Source organism: Stegodyphus dumicola, chromosome 1, assembly GCF_044657685.1.
Source record: "Stegodyphus dumicola isolate Sdum_Otavi_A_Nest chromosome 1, ASM4465768v1".
NCBI lineage: Eukaryota > Metazoa > Arthropoda > Arachnida > Araneae > Eresidae > Stegodyphus > Stegodyphus dumicola.
In genome coordinates, this window is record NC_140768.1 from 70,491,257 (window position 1) to 70,518,929 (window position 27,673).

Below are 27,673 nucleotides of genomic sequence, written 5' to 3' on the forward strand. Positions count from 1 at the left end.
ACTCCTTGCTATAATTATTTGTAACAGGACTATTATTTTCGAATTTCGCTGCCTATCTTTAATCAAATATTAATTAAATAAAATATGTGTCCTTTAACAATAGTAATTGCTTAATATTTTAATACCGCAGAATCTGAGGAAGCAAATATAACTGCTGAATCTTTGGACATTATTAAACAGCACAAGCTCGTCCAGAAGATTACCAACAGACTTGAGAAAGAGCTACAGGCACTTAAGAAGAAGCAAGAAAGGGCAAGTGTTCTGTTTTGTTTATTTTTTCTTTAAAAATACGTTATGTATTTCTCTAAAAAGGTATCTCCGAAGAAAAAAAAAGAAAGAATGATATTAGTACTAAAATCCTCTTTACGCTATTTATCAGTTTAGTATTCAAGCACGTTTAATGCGATTTTACTAGCAGGGTTTTATTTCTGAATTCTAAAGAAAAATTTCATTCTGTCTTTTTCGAAATGATTGTTATACGCCTGATTTGTGAAATTTTGTTTGTATCAAGTAATGTTTAAATATTTATGAATAAATTAAATTAGATATATCTGTTCTATTTCATACTGAATTACTATTCTTGCAGCTACAATTTTTCTCTTGTATGTTGTACGGAAGACTAAAATACAATTACTTGAATTAAAGTACTACATTCATATATATAGAAACATAAACCTATGTAGTATTTGGATACGCGGCATCATAATGATATTTATGCCCGTGCGATATGAAATAAATGTATTGAACCCAAGGCTGAAACACAACCTGTTCATTTTAAATATATGTATTAAAAATATGTCCATTTCATGAAGTGATTAAATGTTAGCAGAAACATTTAAATTTGTATCAACATAATGTTACGCTATTTTCTTCCTTCACGTTCCTACTGGGGTTCGTGGGGATTTGGAATGAATAACGACGACAGCACTTGATGGAATATCGAAACACACTTTATTGGCCGGTATTAATCAGAACAACTCCAAAGTCACGTTTTACAGTCGTCGAAGATCTACTATAAACTCGCTGGAACAATCAGCGACACAGCTTTCAGGTTATCAGGCCATAACGGTGGAGACAGCTTCACTGCAAAACACCAGAGTACAGCTTCCGACTCTGCTCGATCGTTCTCGGAACTCCACGTACTCTCGAGACTCTCCACGCTACAACTCGCGATGCACTCGACGACACACAGAGCACAGCTTCCGACTCTTCGGTTCAGTCATTCCGGGAGCTCAACACACTCTCTCGATTATGTACTAACCGCGATGCACTTGACGATCCACTCGGCACTGGCTGCCCGGCTGTCAACTCGTTCGACTCCGCACGGACTGACTAGCTGGAGACACTAACTAACTGACTTTCTCTCCGCGTACCAGCAGGGTTTATATAGCTTTTGACTTGTGTTCGAAAACATTCTGGGCTAAACCGGTAAGAATTCGTTCCAGAAGGTTCTCCATCCGTCCATGGCATATCGCCAATTTTGTCGCCAAATGGACGATGCCTCGCCACCTGCCTTTCCTTGCCATTTTATGGCAACCCTAAACTTCCTTGCGGGAAAGCTACCTTACCGCTCCTTGACATTTTGTAACACAACACATAAATAATATATCGCGAGAATATAAGGTGGTATGACATAAGAAGCTGATACTGGATTTTTAAAGGTGTTTTAGAAGGAAAAGTGAGAGGATGGATTAATCAATCTCACATATATGATTCTGGTTTCAATCTGTTCAAAAAGAAAGGTAACTGAATTATTTAAACATTATAATTTGAACTAACGAAAAAGTCATAAATCATATCACTATTACTTCATATATAAAAATATTTAAATATATTTTTATATATGAAGCAGCATAATATTTTAAAAGGAGGAGGATATCATCTTAATTAATGCCTATTTTATACCCAGAACATTAATAATATTATTGCCTATATATATATCCAGAATATTAATTACATTAATGCCTATATATATCCAGAATCATTTATTTTAATAATCTTATTTAAATTATTATTTAGTTTTTGTTCCTGCCTTAAACGGAGATTAAATGATCAGCGTAGATTTTTGTGCTTGTACAGCTTTTATATTAAAATAAAATACAGATTGTTAAAATACATTTTCTACATGTCATGAACAGATGCAAAACAAATGGAAAGATGCGTTAAAACAGAGTAACAATCGTAATCCTAAACAGTTTGAGTAGCAACTTTTACAGAGAAACGCAAATGATCAGAATCTATAATTATTCAAAAACAGGCTAGTCTAGATGGATAAAGATGGAAAACGTCCGTAGTGAGAAATCCATATTATCATTATGATGCTGTCATTTTCTAGAAACTGCTTCAAGATTAATTAAAAGTAAGATGAATTACTCAGATTAAATATAATACAAATCCCTTAAGGTAAATATTTTAAAGAATTGATCCCGAACCATTCTTATTTTAATCATTTAAATTATTACACAATTTTTGTTACTGCTTGAAATGCAGATTAAATGATCAGCGTAGACTTTTGTACTTTTAGTACTGAATTATCTTTTTTGATATATGCAGGGTATTTTGAAACTCATGGGCAAAAATTTAAGCGGTGATAAAGATGCCTATTAGAAATGCTTCACGAATAAAGGTGCATTCATTGGTAAATAATATATGCGCGCTGAAATCAGGCTGCACTGTTAGCTGTTGCAAAAACCAAAGTGTAGACTCGACACTGGAGGCATAATCTGTAGATATCAAGGCTTGCATTTTCTGTACATGGTAGGGATGTAATCCTTCGTCCTGTAATACTCGCCAAAGAACTGAGAGGACACATTTAGGGCAGGGGAAACCTCTTGCATGATATCCGGACGATATTCCACACTTTGCAGAATCTCCTCTGTAACTTATGGCGTGGCAGGGATGTGGCACATTCCTGCCACGCCTGTATCATGCACACCTGTATCATGTATGTGCTGTATATATATGTATGTGCCTGTATCATGCACACCGACGGCAAAGAATCCCGCTTCACACAGGCATCGATGCAATCGCTCGAAATGTTTTCGCCCTCCCACGTGTCTTCTCGGGATATGCTGCCTGTACAGTCTTTCGGCTTCCAAAACATTCCATATATAAAATGCATGTCCGTCTTTTTCTGATTACTGTACGTCGACATGCCTTTTGAAATCCAAGCTAGGATTGACGAGGTCTAAGAAGACTCACGCTTTATGCTTTCCATTACAGCGCCGCCTGGCGGTTAACCACTTACTCTCCGCCCATGCACTCTATGGTGAAAACTGCTTGTTTATATGTTTTCTATCATTCCTTAAATTTTTGCTTATTTGAGTTTCAAAATACGTATAGACCTTTAAGAAAGCGAAACACAATTTTCATCTCTTAGATACATGCATAATTAATTCAAATTTTATTTATAACCATGTTTCATATGCACCATAGTGGCCGCCCAGATAGTATAGTGGTTAGCGGAGCCTTCTGTGGCACCGTAGGATCCGGGTTCGAATCCCGAAGAAAGCATATGGATGTTTGTAAATGTATAGTGCCTTTGCGGTATTACATTTACAATGTATGGCGAGCCGAAAGTCCTCTCTTGTGGTTTTCCAACGTTTTTGAGGCTCTGGCAACCAATCTTCCATGAAATAGGGACTCGACAACAACAACCTCGCACCACAGCATCATAGTTTCCAGATTGGAACGTCAGCTGTTTGTTTCTTGCTTAGCTTATATATTAAACATAAAGTATAGATTTCCTTTGTGAAGGAGTATGGTAACGAAAACTTACTGTGAGTTTAACAAATTCATCATCATGGAAACAATATGCATAAGGAAACCAAAAAGCATTCAATATGGTCATGGCATGATACTGACAAAGGCTGCTAAAAAATCAGAGAATTAATTATTGATCGGAATATAAATATATTCTGTGAATGTGAAGATTAAGATTATAGGACATTAAAAGCTTGATAGCAAAGCCCAAACAAGATGATATAAAATTAAGATGCAGTGCTGATATTAGGACATCAATTTCTGATGACTATATGTGACTTCCGTCCAACATGCCTGACACAGTAGTGATAAGAGAGCTCAGTTCAAAACAATGCAGCTCCATCTATTCATAAATTTCAGTAAAGCTCGTTGCTTATTACGCATTACAACCATTATTTTAACACACACTTATTTTTTAACGCAAAGGAGCAATAAATTCATCACTGCTTTAAGTTGCTATCTGCTATATGTATTTCAATTACAAATCAGTTTGATGAATGAAAACTTACACTTCAATGCAGAATGTAATAAGTGTAAAAATACTGAACTCTTTATACTTTATTTTGTCTACTGCGCATTGGGCGAAACTGGTCTTTGCCCGAAACTGGTACCTTTATCACATTTTCTGCATGAATTCAATATTCCTTAAAGCTCAAATTATTCAGTAGTTTAATGAACGTAAAATAAAACAAACAGGACTAAAGTATATATCTCTATACGAATTTATTCATAAACATTAAAGAAACGAAACTGAAGATTTTTTATTTCATTTCCTTCCATTCTTGTTATAGATCCGTGAACGAGAAATGGACATCCTGCAAGCGAAAGAAGCGAAACTGCTGCGGAGTCAAGAACATACTAATATCCGGACGCATAATAGGTTCGTCAGAAAGTTTTATTCTCCGTAAGTACTACTTGCACTACTGAACCCTCTTGCATGAGTCCAGGCACGGTAACCCACCCTTTTCTTTTCTCTATATTAAATATTAATTTAATAATTTGTGAACAAGATTCGTTATTGATTCTCGTGTGGAGTGATTAATTTACGGTGAAATGTGAAGCGTTTAATTGTCAAGTGTCATATTATATGAATACTGAAAATATAAATTCAGAATGGCCGCAATGGGTGTTATGTTCGCTTTATTCAAATGCATGTTTTATGGAATAATTCATATTTCAAATAAAACTTCATTTATTTGATTTTTGAATGTGGAAAATTTTAATTTTGTGCATACATTTTTAAAATAAAAAAAATAATTTTACTAATATTCTTTTAAACCTAACGAAAATACTTTTCCTGCATCTTGCTCTCAACCGTTTTCGATTCCTCCCTGCATTTATCTTGTATATGATTTATTTTAGTCTTTGAATCTCTTACATATAATTTACTTCATTCTATTTTTTATACTTTAAAAATGATGCCTGTTACTTAAAATTCCAGTTTTTCTTTCTTTGTTCTAAAAATGCATCATCAGCAAATCATGGATTAGTGTATGCTTCATACTTTCAATGGCCACTTGATAGAAATTTTTGCACTGTACTTTAGATTTATTATATTCAGTATATTGATCTAAAGAAGAAAGTAGGCATATCATGCAAGTTATTGATCAAATTTCATGAATCACTACTTTATACTCATATAATTTTAAATTCTATTTGTTGTTGTTTTTGTCTTGTTCAAGACATCAGTGCAGAGGATTCAAATAGGGCCAAAAGTATCCAGAACAGCAAATTCTATTTAACTATAAGAAATGTAACTTCGTTTTAAAATATTTAAACTTTTATAATATTTTAACATAAAATTGCATATTATTGTGTAGCTGAAATTAATTTTTGCGGTATCATTTGACTTTTATTCATACATACCATATTAACACTGAAAATTCCGGGAATGACAGGGTTAAAGCTCGAGTAAAAAGTATATTAACATTATTTTCCACGGATATTTCTCTATCTGCAAAAGCTACGAAATACAATAATGATTTCAAATTATTACGGATTCAAAAATAATTTAAAGGATAATGATAGTAAAATTCACTAACCTATAAGTCACCATGAATGTCAAAGTGTTAGGCAAGACAGTAAGGAAGGGTTCACTAATCATATCATCTGGAATTATCCTCTTGGAAGATAGAGTTGATTCGTGACGGCTTTGTTACAGAATTTTTCCAGTGGCTAGTCAGAAGATGTCAGGTGCTTCCCAGTGACATTACGTACATATTCGACAAGTGAAGTTTGATGTGAACGGAAAGCAAGAAAGACTGAAACAATGCAAAAAACTGAACTGCACTATGGCTGTGAGTTATTAAAAGAAGCGGAATTTTGGAATATCCCAAGTAGGGTAGTAAAAATAATTAATAATAATATCTGAAAATATCTTTTCGCAATCATATTTTTAAAAAAGTAAAAGCTAAATGTAATCGATGTTCGTCTTTAATGACTATCCACAATACCTTCTTCTCACTTGAAGCTCTAAGATGTATGCGAGATCACAGCTGTTACTAATCTGTCTCATCACAAAAACTTGTTCATCATTGTTGCCAAACAGAAATGACTTTTCATTCACACAAACGACCCTTCTGTTCACTTATAGGCATTTTCTTTGCATCACGGAAGAAGTTTTTCAATAATGCAAAGAGTCAATGGAAATCATTTAGAGGGAAATGCATATTCAAGTACACTTCCTTTGGTGGATATAGGATTGTGGTGATGGAAAAGGAAAGAGAAAGAAATGGTGATACAGTATTTGAAATCTATCAGATTATTATCTAGTAGTTCCTTATTTACTGTGATAAATCGAAATTATGCTAAGTTGGAATACATTTCAATAACATAAAATTCGTCGAGAATATACTGTTTTGCACAAGTTAATTAGTATAACATAGCATGGAAATATGATTAACACTTCTACTTCTAACGGTTAAAATTAAGCACAAAATAAGAATAATGGATTCCGTTTACTGTGTGATCTTATTCTTTTAACCCTTTTTCTTCATTGCATTTCTATTCTTTGAAGTCTTCTTTTCTAGTCTTCGCTTTTCTATTCTGATTGTACTGAAAGGAGTGCCACTGAAAATGCAAATTTAACTTTATTAGGAAGCTAAAATGTGCTCTAAATCCCTCTGCATTATATATAATATGTCTAATATTTGTTATAATTTCACACGGGAATTTCAGAAGAGAAAATGAAGTATTCTAATATGCAGCTTTAACGAACTTAAAAATTTAGAGTTTAGGTTTAGATTTCATATTTTCATTTGGCTGTTCTTCCTTCCAAATAATGTTAAATGAAAACTGTCAAGAGTAATTTTCACAAATATTTTCCTTTTGCAGGTGTTGGAATCCTCGACGACAGTCGAAGCGAGTCGGTGAAGTAGATAGTCAGATCATTCCTCCTGAACAACGAGCAAAGGTATGGATTTTTTTTTTCACTTTTTCTCGAAATTTAGAATGCATAGGACGATCAAATATGAGTCTTTATCTCTATGTGATTAATCAGTTCAAGTCGTTAGGTTGGGTTGTTGTCTAGAATAAGGAAACCAAACCAGTTTTTTTTTAATTTTTTATTTCATGCTTACATTAAAACTGTGTTTTCACGCAATCTATTTTACAGTTAATATTAGAAAAATATTTCTTTAAGTAAGAATTCTTAATCTTCTTTCTTAATGTTTCTTTCTTTCTTTTATTTTCTCTTTCTATAAAAATTATTTCTTTCATGAAAAGAAATAAAAGTCATTCCTTCATTGCAGTATGGCCGATTGTTGCTGAATTCGGCTATCACACATGCATCAAAATGTTTTATTTTAAATAATTTATCCTATAATTAACATGATAGAAAATAATTTTTCAATGTAAAATATATAACCAAAATTAAAATAATCTATTCTGTATGTGTGATTAATTTGTATTGCAATTTTTGTCATACATATATTAGTAATACTTTGTTTAATATTACATTGTTCTATTTTAATTTCTTATGCTTATGCTTAGTGCTTATTTTAAATATTCTTCCTTCTCAAAAGATTTTATAATGTCAAAATAATTAAAAGATAGTAATATTATTTTCACAATGGAGGTACTCAAGTAAAAATAATCAATGTAGGTCACCTGCAGTTGAAGAAGTCCTTGTCAAACCAACGTTTTAACACTTTGACACATTAAATAGAAAACTGTAATAATAATCGATACCTCTTTTACAATAGAAAAATGAGAACTCTGTTATAAACAGTTAATTCTTATGTTTTTTTTTAGTCCAAAGGGACTTGAGTCCCGAAGGACTATTACTTTCGTTTTGGCATTTTGCGTCGGACGGATAAACGTCGGTTCACTTTTCAAACTGTTGCCATAAAATGTTAGAGTCCTGCATTATATTTGAAGAAATTAAATAATGAAAATCTGCGTAAATGTATGTATATTTCTCACATTGTCATAAAATAACGGTACATAGAGTCATCGAATTTTGAATAACGTAATCCTCCAACGAATATGAACATGTGGAAGACCAAATTTGAAATTTGAAATTTGTTTTATGATCGATTTCCTATTTTTTAAAACTTTGATGAATTTTTGAATAACTAACTCAAGGATTTCAAAGCGAGCAATGGCAACGTTGTGCAGAAAAAACATTTTTATCTCCAGCGCGTGAGTCTCTGTATCGGAAATTCTAAAGATATGCTCGTTTTAAAACTATTTTGCGATATTGCTGTTGCACTGGATCTTATGGTTTAAGTGCGAGGAACATGATATTTAATAAAGAAAGGTAACACACAAAATGTTAAAAAACGCCCCTTTGGACGTAATTTAAAATCTGAAACATTTCAGATTTTTTTGATTTTTTTTTTTTTTTTTTTAGTCCAAAGGGATTTGAATCCCGAAGGACTATTAGTTTCGTTTTGGCATTTTGCGTCGGACTCATAAATGTCGGTTCACTTTTCAAACTGTTGCCACAAAATGTTAGAGTCCTGCATTATATTTGAAGAAATTAAATAATGAAAAATCTGCATAAATGTATGTATATTTCTCGTATTGTGATAAAACAACGGTACATAGAGTCATCGAATTTTGAATAACGTAATCCTTCAACGAATATGAGCATGTGGAAAACCAAATTTGAAATTTGAAATTTGTTTTATGATCGATTTCCTATTTTTTAAAACTTTGACGAATTTTTGATTAACAAACTTAAGGATTTCAAAGCGAGCAATGGCAACGTTGTGCAGAAAAAAGATTTTTATCTCCAGCGCGTGAGTCTCTGTATCGGAAATTCTAAAGCTATGCTCGTTTTAAAACTATTTTGCGATATTGCTGTTGCACTGGATCTTATGGTTTAAGTGCGAGGAACATGATATTTAATAAAGAAAGGTAACACACAAAATGTTAAAAAACGCCTCTTTGGACGTAATTTAAAATCTGAAACATTTCAGATTTTGTTTTCTTTTTTTTTTTTTTTAGTCCAAAGGGATTTCAGTCCCGAAGGACTATTGCTTTCGTTTTGGCATTTTGCGTCGGACTCATAAACGTCGGTTCACTTTTCAAACTGTTGCCACAAAATGTTAGAGTCCTGCATTATATTTGAAGAAATTAAATAATGAAAAATCTGCATAAATGTATGTATATTTCTCGTATTGTGATAAAACAACGGTACATAGAGTCATCGAATTTTGAATGACGAAATCCTACTGCGAATATGGGCATCTGATATCCCAAATTTGGAATTTGTTTTATTATAGATTTTATATTTTGTAAAACTTTAACGAATTTTTGATTTACAAACTCAATGCTTTAAAAGCGAGAAATGGCAACGTTATATAGAAAAAAAATACTTTTATCTCCAGCTCGCGAGACCGTGTATATCGGAAATTCTAAAGATATGCTTAATTTAACATTTTTTTGCGATATTGCTCTTGAACTGAATTTTATGGTTTAAGTGCAAAGAACATGATATTTAATAAATAAAGGTAACACTTAAAACGTTAAAAAAATGCCCCTTTGGACGTAATTTAAAATCTGAAAAATTTCAGATTTTTTAGTCCAAAGGGGCTTTGTTTTTTTTTTTTTTTTTTTTTTTTTTTTTTTTTTTTTTTTTTTTTTAAAGTCCAAAGGGCTTTTGTCCCTGAAGGAGTATTGTTTTTTCGTTTTGCGATTTTGCGTTGGTTCACTATAAATATCCGTTTCACTTTTCAAACTGTTGCGACCAAATGTTAAGACTCCTGTATTATATTTGAAGAAATTAAATAATGAAAAATCTGCATAAATATATGTATATTTCTCGCATTGTGATAAAACAACGGTACATAGAGCATCGAATTTTGAATGACGTAATCCTCTTACGTGTATGGGCGTGTGGGAAACCAAATTTGAAATTTGGAATTTGTTTTATTATCGATTTTCTATTTTGTAAAACTTAACGAATTTTTTTTAACGTTTTCAAAGAAACATTTTTTTAATACTAATAGATTACAAAAGTATCATTTCATGAAGAAATCCTCAGTCTTATAGCACTGTTACTTTATAACATAATACAATAATAATGCAGTATAATTCTACTTTATTAGTAGAATTATACTGCATTATTATTGTACTGCATTATTATTACGCTGGCGGTCTTATTGACCGCCAGCGGCCAAGCCGTAGAGTCGCTGAATGCAGGTAGTTCGGTTCGAGGTTCGAATCGCGCGAACTGGCTGGCCGCATCGGAGTTTTCGTGGGTTTCCCCATGTGCAGAGTGTATACGAAATACTTTTCCTCAGAAAGTCCTCCCTTAGAAACCAGCTTTAAATCGTTATAAAATTACACACATACAAAAAAAAATAAAATAAAATAAAATAAATAAGTAAATAAAATAAAATAAAAATAAAATAAAATAAAAAAATAAATAAAGAAATAAAGAAAAAATCTGAAATCTTTCGGATTTTATATTACGCCCAAAGGGCCATTTTTTTAACATTTTGCGTGTTACCCTTATTTATTAAATATCATGTTCTTCGCACTTAAACCATAAGATTCATTTCAACCGCAATATCGTATAATTTAAAAAGAGCATATCTTTAGAATTTCCTATACACCGTTTCGCGCTCTAGAGATGAAAATGCTTCCTTTCTTTCTTTCTTTTTTTTTTTTTTTTTTTTTTTTTTTTTTTAACTATTATTCCGTACAGTGTTGTCATTGCTCGCTTTGAAATCATTGAGTTTCTTAATCAAAAACTTAAAAATGCTTTACAAAATATGAAACAGATAATAAAACAAATTCCCAGTTCCGAATTTGGGCTTTCAGATGCCTATATTCGGGTGGAGGATTACGTTATTCAAAATTTACAATAGTACATAAATTTACATCGGTACCGTTGTTTTACCACAATGCAAAAACATTCATATATTTTTGAAGATTCCTCATTATTTAATTTCTTTAACTATAATACAGTGCGATAACATTTGGTGGCAACAGTTCGAAAAGTTAAAAGTCATTTATAGTGAAACGCCACAAAATGCCAAAACGCAATTAATAGCCCTTCTGGGCTAAGGCCCTTTGTGATAAAATTTATTTTTAAAAGTATCACACCACTAGTAGTACTATTACTGAAAAAATATTATAAAACTATAAAATAATTTTTTTAATATTTATATTTTATTTTACAGTAGTGTGAATTTCGCGTAATACTGAACGACATTCCTTATTGTGTTCACAATATTGTTCGTAAGGTATTCCATTGTTATAAAGTAAACTTATTTCTTGCTGTTCATAAATCGACTAGACGCTTCTCGGATGTCTATATTATTGTTAACTGAAGAAGTATTATATGCTAGATAACTACTTATTATCTTCTACTATTTTTAAACTATATAATTACAATATATATCTAAAATTTCTGGAAAAGTATAAATAACCTTTCTTTCAGTAGAAATTGCGTTCTTGTTTTCCGAATGTGGCTCCAAATACTCTCTCAGCTCATCGCAAATTAAAATAACTATAAATTTTGGCAATCTGAAATATGCAATGAAAACATATTTTTCAGAGCAAAAGCATTAACATATTTTCTATAAATTCGCCGCCGATTCAGAAATCTGCGACCGTATTTTTCGTTTAAATACGAAAAAATTAGCAGTGAAAACAGATACAAAGCCATTGTCTACTTAGAACTAACTACACAAGCCTGATTGACTACGTGGCAACATTCCGACGATTCCCCGCGATTCCGACGACTTCCGTACTCACAGAATAGGGAATGTCGGGCAGACCTGTTTTTCATTCGCAGCGACATCTGGCGGCACACAAACTGCTGCCGACTCTCGCTGTTTCATCTAGTGGCCTTCACGATCAGTAAGAAGAATGGGCTAGTTTCTGTCAAGCAATGCATAATATTAGTTCTTCACCCATGAAAACGTAAAACCAGGCGAAATTTACCGCAGACTGCAGCTTCAGTTTGGTAAAAATGCTATGTCCTGGTCAAGCGTGAGGGTTGGGTGTAATGAAATAGAGGAAGACCTAAATATGTTGTAAATGTAAGCACATCCTAGTAGTCTTCGCTGACCAATGATCAGAAAGCTTTTATGACAGAACCTTTATGACTTAAATTATCAGCGATGACGAAACATAGATGCATTTAAAATCAATGCGTACAAGCATAATGTAGCGAAGGAAACACCGTAAAAGCCAAAACTCGATTGTTTGTGGGTCAAATGTTGACCTCGACGTTTTGAGGCTGGATTTTTCTTGTCCAAATCTCTTAAAGGAGCACTTGGGGACAAGCGATTTAAAACCATCAGTCAAGTGGAAGCATTCGTCCGCAACTCGTTAAATACTCGCCCAGCTTTATTGTACTAGAAAGGAATGAAAAAACTAGTAAAACATTGAGTGAAATGTATCATGGAATAAAAAGATTATGTAGCAAAATAATTTATAAAAATGTAGATTTTTCCTTAAGCATGTGTTTTTTAAATATTGGGGCTCGTTCATATTAAATCGACCCTCATATTTGATTATAACCCAAGCTTAGAGTTGAAGTGTTCAACACGTTATAGATAACGTTTAAGTTTAAATAATCATACCAAGCTAGATTATGTAAATTTGCTGTTCGAAATTTATTTCATCTATAGAACAACATGAATGAAGTGAATGAAAAAATAGAAAATTTTATGTTTTTAATTTCGTACTAAACCACAAGTCAACGTTTAAATTAATATAATTTAAAATCAGTTGTTAGGAACTGTATTGTACAGACTATTAGATTTTCTGAGGCTCGACGCATGATGAATCCATTGCGTCCTCTTCGGAATTCGAACCACGGATTTTCCAATTGCAAGCGGGATTTGTTAACGACTTGCACAACGAGAATATGCTCGGGCTAATATGATAATTTCATGGGCAATTAGTTAAACTTGACTTTCTACAAATGAAAATCGTATTAATGATGAATACGGTTTTGTTTTACCAAAATCATGATCACTTTGTTCCTCTATCACACTCCTACATTCTTTCTCTTCTATGAACACTAGATCTCTTGAATTAATAGGAACATAAATTTGTACCAATCAATTGACATACGAAATAAGTTTTACATGTTCACATCATCTCAAATATTACACATTTTGAAACATGAAAGCTTATACAGCTTTCAACAGCTTTCAACAGCTTTCATGTTTCAAAATTAACTGTATTGAGTTTCATATCGATAAAACCTCGTGGTTGTAAACTGAAAGTGCTCTTACTACGTGAGCAAAACGTGTAATTCAAAATAATGTACATATGTTTCTCGCTTGGCAAATGTTTGCTTATTCGAAAAATGTGCATTAGCACTTAATTCTTCTTTAAGAAAAGAGGCAAAAAAGCAATTGTAGAGTTACAGAATTTAACTTTTAATCATGCATGGGTTTAGGCCAGATTTGCAGGATACTTATTATATAGAATATTATAATAAGAACATCCTTGTAAGTAAAACAACACGTTTTAGTTATATTACTCACAGCAAGCAATAAGCTTTTACTTTGACACTGTAGTTGATAGCCAGAGAACGTGTAGTAACTGCTACTTTTTCTGCTTGACGGTTGAGGAAAGGACGAAATAAAATTAGGTCATTTTATAAATAATCTAATTTTTTATACTTCTTTAATTTTTCAAAATTAGGATAAATAAAGTTCATTTTTAATCTAAAAGACACTCTTCTTCATCTTCTACTAGTTCCTCCAATTACTGTGGAATTTTGCTCGACAAGGGTTTGCAGGGTGCCTTCGTCAATCTACAGGTCTTTCAGGAAGGAGTTCATATTATAGGCTATAGTGTCTGGTGCATTCAGGCAGCAGAATGATAACCCAATAATATGACCTACATTTTTACATTACCAGGTCCAGTTTTCAAAACCTTCCACTAACTCAACTTATACTTGACACTACTTCATATATTTGAGGTCATGGTATTTCTGGCTAAGTAAAATTAGCTGCTGTTATGCTATTTCTGGCTAAGTAAAATTATTTTGTATCAATTGAAAATGATTTGTGTTAAATGAAAATGATACAATACTTTTTACAACTAAGATGTGTATTTAACATATGATGCATGTTTTTTAAATATATTATGTAGTGTTGTAGTTTGGTTTTTATACTATGTGATATAATTTGGGAAATTATTTTGTATCTTGTGAAGGTTCAAAAACTTTTCTTCTATAAATTGTGGTTACACATTCATTAATTTAAGGCGTTTTTATTTATGAAGAAATGCATTTCATAGAAATGGTTTATTGCAAGAGAGATCTGTATAAATCTTGAATGCATAAGTAGTACTACAAATCTACTCGAACTACCATAAATTGGCATTAGTAAGATTACTTCTAAAGTCGCTTAGTTATGAAGTTTTTTTCTTAATGAAAAACAATTCAAATACCTTTAAAAATTCATGATACGAAAATCAAGTCTATGGTTTCTTTTTCTAGTTGGACGAACTACGTAATAACTTTTCTCAAACTATGTTGGCCTTAAACAAAGAGCATTTACACTCCGAGATGGAGATTTATTCCAAATATCAAGAACCAGTAAGTACCAGTATCTCATAATATTTATAAAAACCATTTATGAAAAGCAAAAATTATTGATTTACTGTACAGTATATATAAAATCTCATGTTTGATTGTGCCGACTGAAAATACATAATTCACACTCCTATTTGTAAAAATGGAAAAACCCTTGATGAAATCATGCAGATTAATTGAAATTTACAGCAAATGCAAAACAGGGTATAATATGCAAACGCTTAGAATTTCAGGATAATAGCGCATGCGTGATCTGGAGTTTCTTCTGAAGTGTCGCACTAACCGTATAATAAAATGGTGTAGCGAAACGATAGAGTTTCATTATCTGGCTGAAGTAACTTCTTTTATGAGTCACTACGTCTCGTCGACGACAAAGGATCCAAGGTACGCCGTGTGAACGGAGGAGAATGACTGGTCATTGAGAAGGACTTTTTTATGTTCCTAAATCGTCGTACAGTTTTTATAAACAAAAATATATGTATTATTTAATGAGATTCCCAACTGAAATCTCACGGCTTTTCCTATTTCGTTACTTATTACAATTTTTAATAATTTTATCTCTTTTTGAATTTCTATAAAGAAATTTATATTTCGCTGGATTATTCCCTTATTAACACGGAATATTAAACAAAGGTTTCCGATTTATTAGTCGTCCAGATCTTCAAATGGCTTTAATTTATTATATTATATGCCCCAAACTTAGCTTCCTTTGACACTAAACAATCAGTTATTTCTAGAAGTTTGGCCTTGAGATTAATTGCAGCTTTTTAATATTTTTTATAATACTTCTTTTTAATAATAATTCTTTTTAATATTCAGGAGCATTCTCAAGCTTTAGACAGAAGACCGTCAACGGGACAGCCGCACCATCATTACAACTTTCAGCAATAGACGCTCAATCTCAAGTTTTAGACACTAGTATAAGTAGTTATAATTCCTTGAATTCAAAATAATTGCATAAACGGAAATTCCTATATTAATAACTTCCATTTATGCAATTCGCATATTCTGGAGAACTGGAATATAATTAAAATAAAAAGTGGCAAAAATTTAACAATAATGTGAATATTTAACAAAAATAAAAATGAAACTTAGAGCTTCAATTTGCTTTTCGATAGTAATTTAATAGTGCATTGCATTAATGTAGCCATATACTAGTTCATTATTATCACATGAGTAACATTATAATAATGAACTATTATATGGATACATTTCGAGAGCTATTATATGGATATATTTTCGAGTTCTTGACGCGTTTCGTAATGCCTGATAACGAACACTGCTGGTTAAATTGCATTAAGGAAATGGCTGGCAAAAATAATTTTATTCACTTTCAGAAAAAATGGTTTTTACCATGTTCCAGGTATATTTAAGCATCAGAAAGCAGACATGAAATAAGCTATTTCTTTTAATTCCATGCTTCGGGAAACATACATGTAACCTTATGAGATCGTAAAACAGAAACATGTCGTTAAAATTACCAAATGTTTAAGTAAAAAGAAAAAAAAAATAAAACCTTTTTCCATCTTTAAATCTCCCACTTAACTAGTTAGATCTGTGCTGATAATTTGATGATGAAATTTTTTAAGTTTTAAGTTAAGGCTTCTGTGTTAAAGTTGCTGATAAGTATATGCGTTTTAGATTCTTCAATTTCTTTATTAAGTTAGAATTTATGAGTTTGAATTGTGAGAGAGCGAAATTTATTCTGATTGCATTTCTTAAGCTGAAAATTCTAAGTGCAGTTTTACTGTGTGAAATACTTTTACTCTGTGAACATATTTGATACTTGTATACTAAATAATGTAAATTTTCCTCTTCCTTTTCGGAGACGACAGAGAATAAAGAAAGCCTTCCTTTGAAAAGCAGACAAAGAAATTTTTATCGATTTTAAAATTTAAAAATATTAAATTCAAAAGATACCTAATTTTCAGCAAGGTTTTTCTTAAATTTGAGCAACATTAAAAAAAATAGTTGTAAAAATGTCATTTTTTGGTCAATGTTTACATATGACCTCTATCAAAATACGACCTTGCATCATAACATATTCTTCCGGCGGCATGGGTTTAGACGTTGTCCATTCCTGACGCACGAGAAACGGCTTCTTTTGCTTCCCTACCAGAGTCCACTATTTTGATTCTTTGTTGAAAAGAATACATCTTATCTCCTTCATATGTCTTTACGGCTTTTGTGGCGACAATGGGAACATTCTACAATGGTCGCAATAGATTTGTTTGTTACTTTAAAACAAGGCTATTTTCGCCACCGATTTGACTCGTAACCATAGGAACTACAGCTGCGGAAAAAAAAGGGGCAATCACTTAAAATTTTCCCCCACTTCATTTCCGTTTAGCTTGTTTCTATTCATGAAGAGCATGCGAATGAAGACTGATTTGAACAACAACCTTAGGTGACGTGGAGAAAATAAATGTTGCAGGATGATGCTGACACGAATTACAATGGCAAATGGGGAGAGGCTAGAAACGGCCTTGAAGTGCCTATTTTAAAGTAACTGGCTATAGCATCTGTCTGCACCATAAAGGTAAATAAAACATCATTAGATACGAAAACTGAGCCTCCATTGCTATTTTGCATGATTAATGGATGAACACTGATATATTTTTGATGCATCAGCTCTTTCTGAACATTTAATCATGCAGCAAGAAATCATTTTATCGCTTTTAATTAAAAAATATCGAAAATAGTGTTGAGAGTGTCATTGACGTCTATAGTAACCCAATCCAACACGAGAGTGAAAGAGGACCGTAAAGACAGTGGGATGAGGCGAAAGCTGACTAGTTTCCGGCCTCCGAGATTAAACACGACGTCCGCTCCACCTGTGAGCATTATTCCTGTGGGATTTTTTCCTAGAAACGGATAAAGCTCGTCAAAAGTACGTAGCTTTAAATAATCAATAAGTGTTCCTCATTGCAAATATTAGCGCATTATCCTCGACCCTATCAGAACACTGTATTGGAAGAAATATCATCTGTATCTTGTCATATGTCCGACTGAAGATTATATTGTGCACTTAATTCGAGCAATAAGTAAACATTATTATCTAAGGATGAGAAGTATACATTGGTGCAAAGAATTATCGAAAAAGTTACATTACAGAAATTTAGATCTATATTCAATAAATTATTTTTGTTTAGAGGAGAACAATTGTTACGTTTATTATTCAAGTATAATCAAGTTTTTCATAATACATTAATGAAAAATGCTAATAATAAAAGAAAATGAATAGAAAGAATGAAAAGATATGCTATAGAAATCAAGCTAATAATAAAAATAAGTAAAAAAATATTCTTGATATATCATAAGAATACTTTGATTTTGCTAAAATTTTAAATGATGTTTTTACCAAATTTTAATTCGTTTAATTTTATCTTATGTAATTACTTAATTTGACTTATTTAATTTACTTGTCATAAAATTGAATTTGGAAAGTTTTCAGTTTGTTTTAAGAATAGTGTGCATAAATGTTATAAGTAATGTGAATAAAATCTATGAAGGCAAATTTTATTATAATTAATTTCTTAAATTATAATAAGACATAATATTTCATCAGAATTTTAATGTGCATTTCCCTGTATGTCACAAAGAAGATAACGAAGAAAGTTATTTTCATGAGATGAGCTCCATAGCAATCAATCTGTCTCTTAAAATTCTAGGATGGAACTTAAAAATTTCTGCCTAGTGACATATAAATCTGCTCTCTATTTTTTTGCATAATTTATATCATAAACTGTACTACGTTTTTGGTAGTATGGATGAAATATTATGAAGTAAGTATTTTAATGCAGAAGAAATAAGGGATTATGTAACTTAAACAGTCTTCATAAAATTTCTAATTTTTTAAATATCGGATGGAATTTATACTTCCATTAATGTTCATGTTTCGTGAAATAATATTTTGCCTTTTTCTCCTTAAGTGTAGAAAATAATTATAGAAATTTTGGTATTTTATTTTTCTTTAAAGTATTTTTCTGTAGTATTGTGCATTAACACGTAAGGCATATTGAGTACATTTCCTCTATTTTTCCTCTATTTTAATCAAAGAATCATAAGTCAAAATAACTACGAAATCTTTATTTAACAAGTATGAGAATTCTGTTTAACGTAAGTAGAACACCAATTAAAATAACACTCTTCACATTAAAAATTAAAAATTTAAGTACTAAAAAGAATAACTTACATAGAATTATCATCAGGCTTACCTATTTAGGCAATGAAAAAGAAACAAGAACATACTTTGACACAATACCTGAAAGAGAAAGCACTAATTGAATTAGACCTTTGGCCCAGATACAAGTAGCTAAGGTGAGAATCGAATGTCCCGACCTTCGCTTTCTTTCGCCAATATATATCTTGGCGCACGTTCGTTTTTTATGCTTTTGTGTTTCATTATGCAAAAATACCTAAATTTATGCTAACAGTTTCTGGTTAGTTATACCAGAAACTTGTTATGGTTGTTGTTGGATGATTTCCGAAAAAAATGCTACATTACATTTCCCTTCATTTTTTAGTTATTAATGTAGTAGTTATAAATTAATTATTAATGTTATATCCACATACAGTGTCATTTTACCATTTTACTACTGTTTCTTAAATTATCCATCCATATTTTAAGTAGCACAGAGGAACTAATTGCTTGAAATTATATCACCAGGCCCATCATTATTATTTAAAGGCATTTATTAATATCTTATTTATGCTTAATGGAGACTGCTAATGCTCCTAAAATTTAACTTTAACACGTCTAAGAAGCATTTTAATAGTGTGATCAAAATTTTTCATTTAATTGCAAAGTGGTGGTTTTCCTAATATGCTTAAAACAGTGTAAAACGCATACAGTTGCATGTAATCAGCAGTTTAACTGAGCTGATAAAAATGAGCTAGATTGGAAAGCTTATCGGAGAAATGGATTTTACTGGTCTTGCAGGTAGGGCTGCTTAGAGCCGTTCCATTACTTCTCACCTCCATGGTCTGTACACGCATAGGACCTTTAATGTTCCACCTTGTATATCGCTAAGGATATCTATGACAGCAAATCTGATGCACTACTTTTGTTCACATACTGAGGCATAATGCATTCGGGCAAACTGCCCCTGCCCTACTTTGAGATACTTTGAGATTTAACTCGTAAATACATGACAATCAAATAAATAACTCATATTTGTAATATTTAATTAATTTCTAACAGAATGAGCTACAATGTTAACATATTACCATAACCACTATGGAATAATAAATGAGAGACGAGGGCAAGCCGGTGTCATACAACAATTTGTACTTCCTTCTATTAAAAGTTTATTACTGTCAAAAGTTTGTATACTAAGGTTTGATAATTTTGGAATGCGTTAATAGTATTCTAAAGAGAAGATTTACGAGTTTCAAATTCTATGCAGTCTCTCAGTATCAAACAGCAACGAATCAAATCCAACCTTAGAAAATAACTGATTTTTTTGTCGTTATTTTGGAATTTTTTTCACTAGCGTAGCATTTAGATGACTGGATTTGATATCATATCAGTTATCAAATCAAATTTCAAAATTACTTCTACGTATAATGATTTGTCCTTTTTAAGGCTATATCTATCCTTGCAACTGCTTTTAAAACAGTATGGAAATACTTCCTTTTTATTTGTACAAAATGGACCTTTTTCTTTCCGTGTTTCAGTTGTATTCTGCAATGGACAAAGCTATGCAATTAATGCAATCATCGCAAGTGGAGCGCTTGCAAAGTCTTCATGACAGGTAAAAGATTTATCTTTGAATACTTTCCTTTTTCCTTTTTAGGATTACGAATCAAGAAAAAGGTATCAGTCTTAAAGCCTAATGGTAACATGGCTTATTTTTATTGTTTAATTAACAGATCGCTATTGCGAATAAACGGAGCTAATTTCCAAATATTAATTTTTGTATCCTTTTAGGAAACTGGTATATTTTATCTATTGTAATGGAAAACTGGGGGTGCCATAATATCATTTTTAATCAAATCCTTATCGCATTGTTATTAAAAAAAAAAGAAAGGAACGAAGTAACACGTTGCAAGTACTGACGATTTTCGGGTTTTCTTCTCAGATTTTTCCTGCTTATTCATTTTCTTGGTTAACCGTTCTTTGTATATTAATGCGTAAAACTTATTGCGGCATCTTTCCAGATTCTTAATGTAAAAAAAAAAATCTCCAGCGAAATCATAATTTTTCAGATGAGTCTCTTTTCGATTAGCTGTAGAAAGATTATTACGATTAGCCGTAGAACATCGAAATCTTGTAAATGAGTCTGCTATAACATCTAGTTGTGAACCTCCCTTTTATACTGTAATCGCAGTACCAAACGTATACATATATACCCACCCCCTTATTCTAGCTTTAAAGTCCGTACCTGGTCTGTATTTTTGTAATCATTGATCGCAGTCATATTATTCCGTCCGATGCTGATTAGCTTTAAATGACGAAAATATTCATGCCCTGATAATGTCAAATTTTAAAAAAATAATTTTCGACAAGTAATGAGATTTAAATTTTAATGCAATGTTGCAGTTCCTGTACTTATATTTGAGAAAGTTTTATATTCGTTATGAAAAACAAAATCTAAGAAGTTTGTCTTCCTTACAACAAAAATTGACGAGGATATTTAATTTCAAAATTTGGAATTTTAATGTCATTTTTCACTTACCTTGAGAGATCGGCGAATTACACTCATGTCCAAAATTATCTTTACATACCCAAAAATGATGATATTCAATGAAATATCGAATCAATGTGATCCGTATTTGCAGGGAATGTGTGAAAACCAAGCCTAATTAGCATTATCCAATCAAAAGTAATCAAACGGTTTGTGATATGCAAATCTAGGCGTTACGTCATCCAAGGGTGAATCAAACGCTTTGCGGAAACTGAATATTTGAGTGAATTTCTGCAACATAGCGTTTGATTTCAGTGTGTAGGGACTCAAAGCGGTTTGTTATGGCTTCGAAGTATCATTTGGAAGAATCTGTAAAATGGCGAATTATCGGCCGTTTAGAAGCAGGGCAGTCAATCATGGAAATAGCCACATGTCTGAATATTTCAAGACAGACAGTCTCTAAGCTATGGAAACAGTTTCAAAATGATGGAAGTGTTGTAAGGAGGCCTGTACAAGGTCGGAAACGAATGATAACTGCTTCTGAAGATCGGTATCTGGCATTAACTGCCCGTCGTAACAGAAAGGCTCGCCAGTTAAGTTCAGAGCTTGCAGCCGCCACTGGAACTGTTGCATCACGGCAAACGATATACAGAAGGCTTAATGAAAAAGGCCTTTATGCCAGAAAGCCAAGGGTATGTGTTTTACTGTCTTCACAGAAAAAGAGGGATCGCTTTAATTGGTGTAAAGAACATCAGAACTGGACTGAACATCAATGGTCCCATGTTCTCTTTACTGATGAGTCGCGGTTTAGTTTAACTGGTGATTCTAAACGTGTTTACATCTGGAGGGAGTCAGGAACACGAAATGATCCCTCGAACATTGTGGGAACGTGACCGTTTCGGTAGTGGAGGTGTGATGGTATGGGGTGGAACAATGATCGATGGACGTACGCCCCTACACGTGTTCAGCAGCGGATCTGTGACAGGCCAGATATATCGAGATGAGGTCTTAGATCCTTATGTAAGACTTTTCAGGGGTGCATATGGACCTGACTTTTTATTTATGGATGATAATTCCCGTCCAGATCGAGCAAACCTCGTTGATGAATTCCTTGAAAGTGAAGACATTAAGCGAATACTTTGGCCACCAAACTCTCCTGACCCTAACCCGATAGAGAACTTATGAGACTACCTTGGAAGAGCAATTGCACGTATACATCCTCCTCCTAGAGATGTAAATGTTTTGAGGACGGCATTGCTGGAAGAGTGGAGATTAATTCCCCAAACTGTGGTTAACAACGTTATTTCCAGCCTTAAAACACGTTGTGATATGTGTGTACAAATCAGGGGAGATCATATTCCATATTAAATTTGTAAGACTTAATTCTTTTTCTGAATCATTCCTTTTTTTCTTAACGCTCTTTGTCACACTTTATTACCATTTTTATTGTTTCATACTACAATTTTATATCATATGAGGTGATCTTCAATTTTTTCTTTTGCATTTATGTGTCATCATGTTATGTATGATTCCACGAAAATTCATTAAATTATAAGTCATAGTCTCTGAGAAATCCGTGAATTTATGCATGTAAACATAATTTTGGACATGAGTGTATATTAGAATAATTCAAGGAAATAAGTTTAAATGACCTGCAATGAAAATGCGTATAATTTAATAGACCGTACAAGGAAGTCATGTGGTGTCCACACTATATTCTTTTAATTTGTATTTTTAAATTATTTTTATAAATTTTTTGAAAAAATAAATTTGTATCAGAACCAATAAAATTTTTACCCTCATCTTAAAGTTGATGTATATTTAGGTTTACCTGAAAAAAATTAGTTTTTTTATTCAAAATTTCCCAATTTAGTCGAGGGCTTTGAATATTTAGTTGAGAGAGCTTCTAGCAATCACGTCTTTTTCAGACAGCTGTGTTTAAGAATTATATTCTGGCATTAGCATTCTCAGCTAGCCGATGCTTTAAATACGCGGGAGTAAAATATATGAGCCAGCTTATTCTATTTAATGCGTACTCTCAGACTGCGTTATCGACGTTCGAATTTCATTGTATTGTATTTCATTGTATGTTCTGTTAATTTAATATATCCACAGCGAGTTGCGATATAGTTGCCAAAATTTCGTCTGTAGTTCAAGTTGTGACTCTATGTTCGAATTGAGAGTAAAGTAAAAATGTTACTACACCTTCTTTATACTTGAGTTGTTCAAGACGTAGCGATAACGCGCTGTCTTTTCTGCAAGACTTTTAAATCTAGCTTCCAGATATAATAGCGATCCTATAGATTTTAATTTACTATTTGATTTGCAAATATTTTAAGCATTATTATATTCTCAAGCACAAACAGTAGAGTTTTGTTAACGCTTTAGCTCTTAAGGGGACTCGTACACCTTAAACCCCTCATGATCTTCGAATAGAGGACTGTTGCAAGAATTGGGGTATTTTATTTATCTTAAAAGCAATTACTTCCAACTTTTTACAGCTGATTACATAATATAGCTGCTTTGGAAACTAGTAACCAGAAAGTTTGCGTTGCCACAAATATTTTTGTAATTTAATCCTTTTTGTGACAAAAAAATTTCGCCATGTTTCCCCCTTGCGCGCATGATATTTTAAAAATGACTAATGGTACATATTTGAAATTGGATGGAATTCTTTATATGGGCACTATTTCCTAACTGAACCAACAATCTGATGAATATTTTAATATTGAAAAATTTTATGGACGAAAACATTACAAATTTTGTTAATAAAATACATTTTATAAATTCAACTCAAAATAAAATAAAAATTTAACATGAAATTTTTAGAATTTTAGGTTCACAGTAGTTTCCAAATGTTATAAAAGCTATATATTAAACATGGAATTAAATTATGAAACAGAATGTTTTAAACTGTGCGCGCAAGTTGGAAACACGACGAAAAATGTTGTCACAAAGCGGATTAAATTATAAAAATATTTGTGGCAACACAAATTTTCTGATTATTATTTCAGAAAGCAGCTATATTATGTAGTCAGCTGTAAAAAGTTGGTAGTAATTGCTTTTAAAATAAATACGTTATCCCAATTCTTGCAACAGTCACCTATTCGAACATCTTATGGGTTTTAAGGTGTATGAGTCCCCTTAAACTACCCAGTCGTAGAGCAAATGAACGTTGAGTTACTTTTGCTATAATTGTATTCACTTGGAATGTAAGCTAAATACGGGACAATTATTTCTTAGCGTTATTTACCGTGGAAAGATTAAATAGGTGTTTACATTAAGTGACATAAAGTTTATCTTACAAACTAGGGCGTCAAAATATTCCTGCAGTTTTAAATGTTTTGTTGAGAAACTCCTAAAATAGCTGAGAATTAAGCAGATGATTTTTACTCTTACGTAATTCATTCGGACACCGTTGTATCGCATGATAATCCCTCTTCCCCCTGGTCGCTTCGTAGAGCCGATTCATCCTGAAAATAAGTATGTATACAGGGTGTTTCATAGATCATGGGACAAGCTTGGAGGGGGGCGGAGCGTACTAAAACAGGCATTTTTTATAGGAATGTAGGGTCTAAAGTGACTGGTTAAGGCAGGAATGCAAAAAAACGACACGACAGAAAAATGTGTTTATGTACAAAATCAACGCAAAGAGCTTCTTTGTAGCAATACAGTATTCACAATAAATGTTCAAAATTGCGACCACAAGGAGTAATACGTGCTTGGTAACGTCGCAGAAGAGATTGACGAACATTTTGAAAAACGACAGGCATTTCGCGCACGCTTGCAGCCGCAATGGCTAGTCGTGCAACGAGGTCCTCCAGTGAGTCAACGGGAGTCTCGTAAATGATGCTTTTCAGATGGCCCCATAAAAAAAAACCTCCAAGCTGGATAAATCTGGTGAACGGGTTGGCCATCGAACGGGTCCACCACGGCCAATCCATCTGGCCGGAAATGTCTCATCCAAGTAATTGCGGACCCACACGTGGTTATTTCTGGTGCATCATCATGCTGGAACCGATCACAAGCGACAACCGGTACGTCCTACAGCAATTCTGGTAGCACCTCTTGCGGAAAAATATGATAACATAAAGCCATTTGTACGTGCAGGTAAGAGATATGGGTCTATGAGGTACTCATTAACAATACCCGCCCACACATTCACGGAGAAGCGGGTTTGGAATGCATGTGGATTATGAGTTGCCCACACGTGCATGTTGTGGCTATTGAAGATGCCGTCCTGTGAGAAAGTTGCCTCGTCCGTGAACAGCACATCCGATGGGAAATCCGCCTGCGACGCACACTGCTGCAAGAACCAATGATAGAAATGAACTCGAAGAGGGTAATCTGTCTCTTCCAAGGCTTGGAATCTCTGCAAATGGTATGGGTGCAAATCATTTTCATGCAATACTCTCCAAACGGTGGAATGACTCAGCTGCAGACGACATGCAATAGCTCTTGCACTTGTCTGAGGTGATTCATGCACAATGTTCAAGATGGATTCTTCAGTGTGATGTTGTCGTGTACTTCTTCCACTCCTAGTGCCAGAGGTGGCTTCAAATGACCCGTTTTCACACAGAGACCGATGCAACCTCTCGAACATTGTGTGCTTCGGCATACGCCTGTTCGGAAACCGTTCCTGGTACAACCGTAGCGCTTTTCTGCCGTTCCCATTAGCAGCACCATGCATGAGATGCATGTCAGCTTTTTCCCTGTGCTTAAACTCACCCAATACGCTCGACATCAGAGTTGCGAATGATCCTCTGATGCATCGGATCGTGGTTTGTCCAACTCACTACCGCCCTCTACCGCTGCATTGCCAGCCAATCATAGATGTAGTTCCTATTACTGTTAGTGTTACCTTTTTTAAACATTTATTGTGAATACTCTATTGCTGCAAAGAAGCACTTTGCGTTGATTTTGTACATAAACACATTTTCCTCTCGTGTCGTTTTTTTTTTTTTTGCGTTCTTGCCTTAACCAGTCACTTTAGACCCTACAAGCCTATGCAAAAGATGCATGTTTTAGTACGCTTCACCACCCCTCCAAGTTTGTCCCATGCTCTATGAAACACCCTGTATATAGTCATCCAGCGTGTTCTCTACATTTGTCTTTTTGCGATTATTTTCGCTTCACAAAACTAAAGCGCCTCTCTAAAGGCAAGTTTTTTCTGTCCTGAAAGAGATAAATGAGTGATACCTTATAATCTTAAGTGTCATGCCAGAAACAACAAACCTCTACAAGAGTTCTCTTTAATTACCTGTCATACCTCTATTGACAGGAAGTTGCATCAGTATAAATTCTGCAATATTTCTATTTTTTAATGCACTTTGATTACTTAATTGTCATATTGTCAAGATAGGCCAAAACTTCGATTACTTGAACTTCCTTTAAATGAAATTTTTGACTGAATGATTGCTGGAATCGTAGATAAGTCAAACTGAATGTCGAAACGTACTACTCGAAACTGATACTGATTCAAAGAGGACTTTTTAATATTTGTTTTTTGAAGAGTGTATTCGTTCAATTTTAATGTGTTAAAACTTAAATATATTTGAATTTTTTCCATAAAAAATGAAAATTTTATGTACGATTTACCTATATCGTATTGCGTACTTTCAAACTAAGTATTTAAGAATATAATCTAAGTTGAAGAGTTTGATTCTTTTGATCACATCTCCTCTTTTAGTAAAAATATCTGTAATCTAAATTTTACATTAAGCTTGCTTCAAATAACATTTGTTTCTTCATATTGCGGGGTTGTCACCTATGAGGTGCTCAAGGCTCTTGCCAACGACAGGCGCATGTGACTCTTTGCCACAATGAATGTTGTGGGCTTGTACTGAACTTTTCAAACAAATGAGATTGGGAACAACAATACATACAATACATATAATTCTGTACTGTTATCTTTTTAACTAATAAAGATTAAATTTAATAATTATGATTACGAATTTTTCACTGACATTATACAAGAGTAAAGCTAGCTTGAAACATTATGTGTATTTTATTGCAACCAGAAATTTGTTTACTCTCCCCGTAGTAGTGTGATAAAATCTGACATCATTAATCAGAATAGTACTACAACAAAACATGAATAACTAATGTAAGTTATATAGATCGCATAAATTTTATCGCGGGAAGAAAAAGCGAAATTCGTGGATTTGTCACAGGATAAATAGTGAACTTTGCGAAATTTTCGTAGTTCATTATTTACTCTGTAAGGTTTATCTTAAACAGTTATCTTAAGTTAAAGCTACTTCCC

At 32.9% G+C, this 27,673-nt stretch overlaps 1 protein-coding gene across 2 annotated transcripts in view; it reads left to right on the forward strand.

Annotated features, from left to right (window-relative positions):
* LOC118189843 (1-phosphatidylinositol 4,5-bisphosphate phosphodiesterase classes I and II-like) overlaps window positions 1-27,673 on the forward strand; it is a 783,373-nt gene that overhangs the window by 737,506 nt on the left and 18,194 nt on the right. For both annotated transcript variants that reach the window (XM_085816200.1, XM_085816205.1), the window contains exons 26-30: window positions 131-252; window positions 4,554-4,666; window positions 7,096-7,174; window positions 14,684-14,782; window positions 20,459-20,535. In XM_085816200.1, the coding sequence (XP_085672326.1) occupies window positions 131-252; window positions 4,554-4,666; window positions 7,096-7,174; window positions 14,684-14,782; window positions 20,459-20,535 (490 nt within the window). The remainder of the gene's footprint in view (window positions 1-130; window positions 253-4,553; window positions 4,667-7,095; window positions 7,175-14,683; window positions 14,783-20,458; window positions 20,536-27,673) is intronic.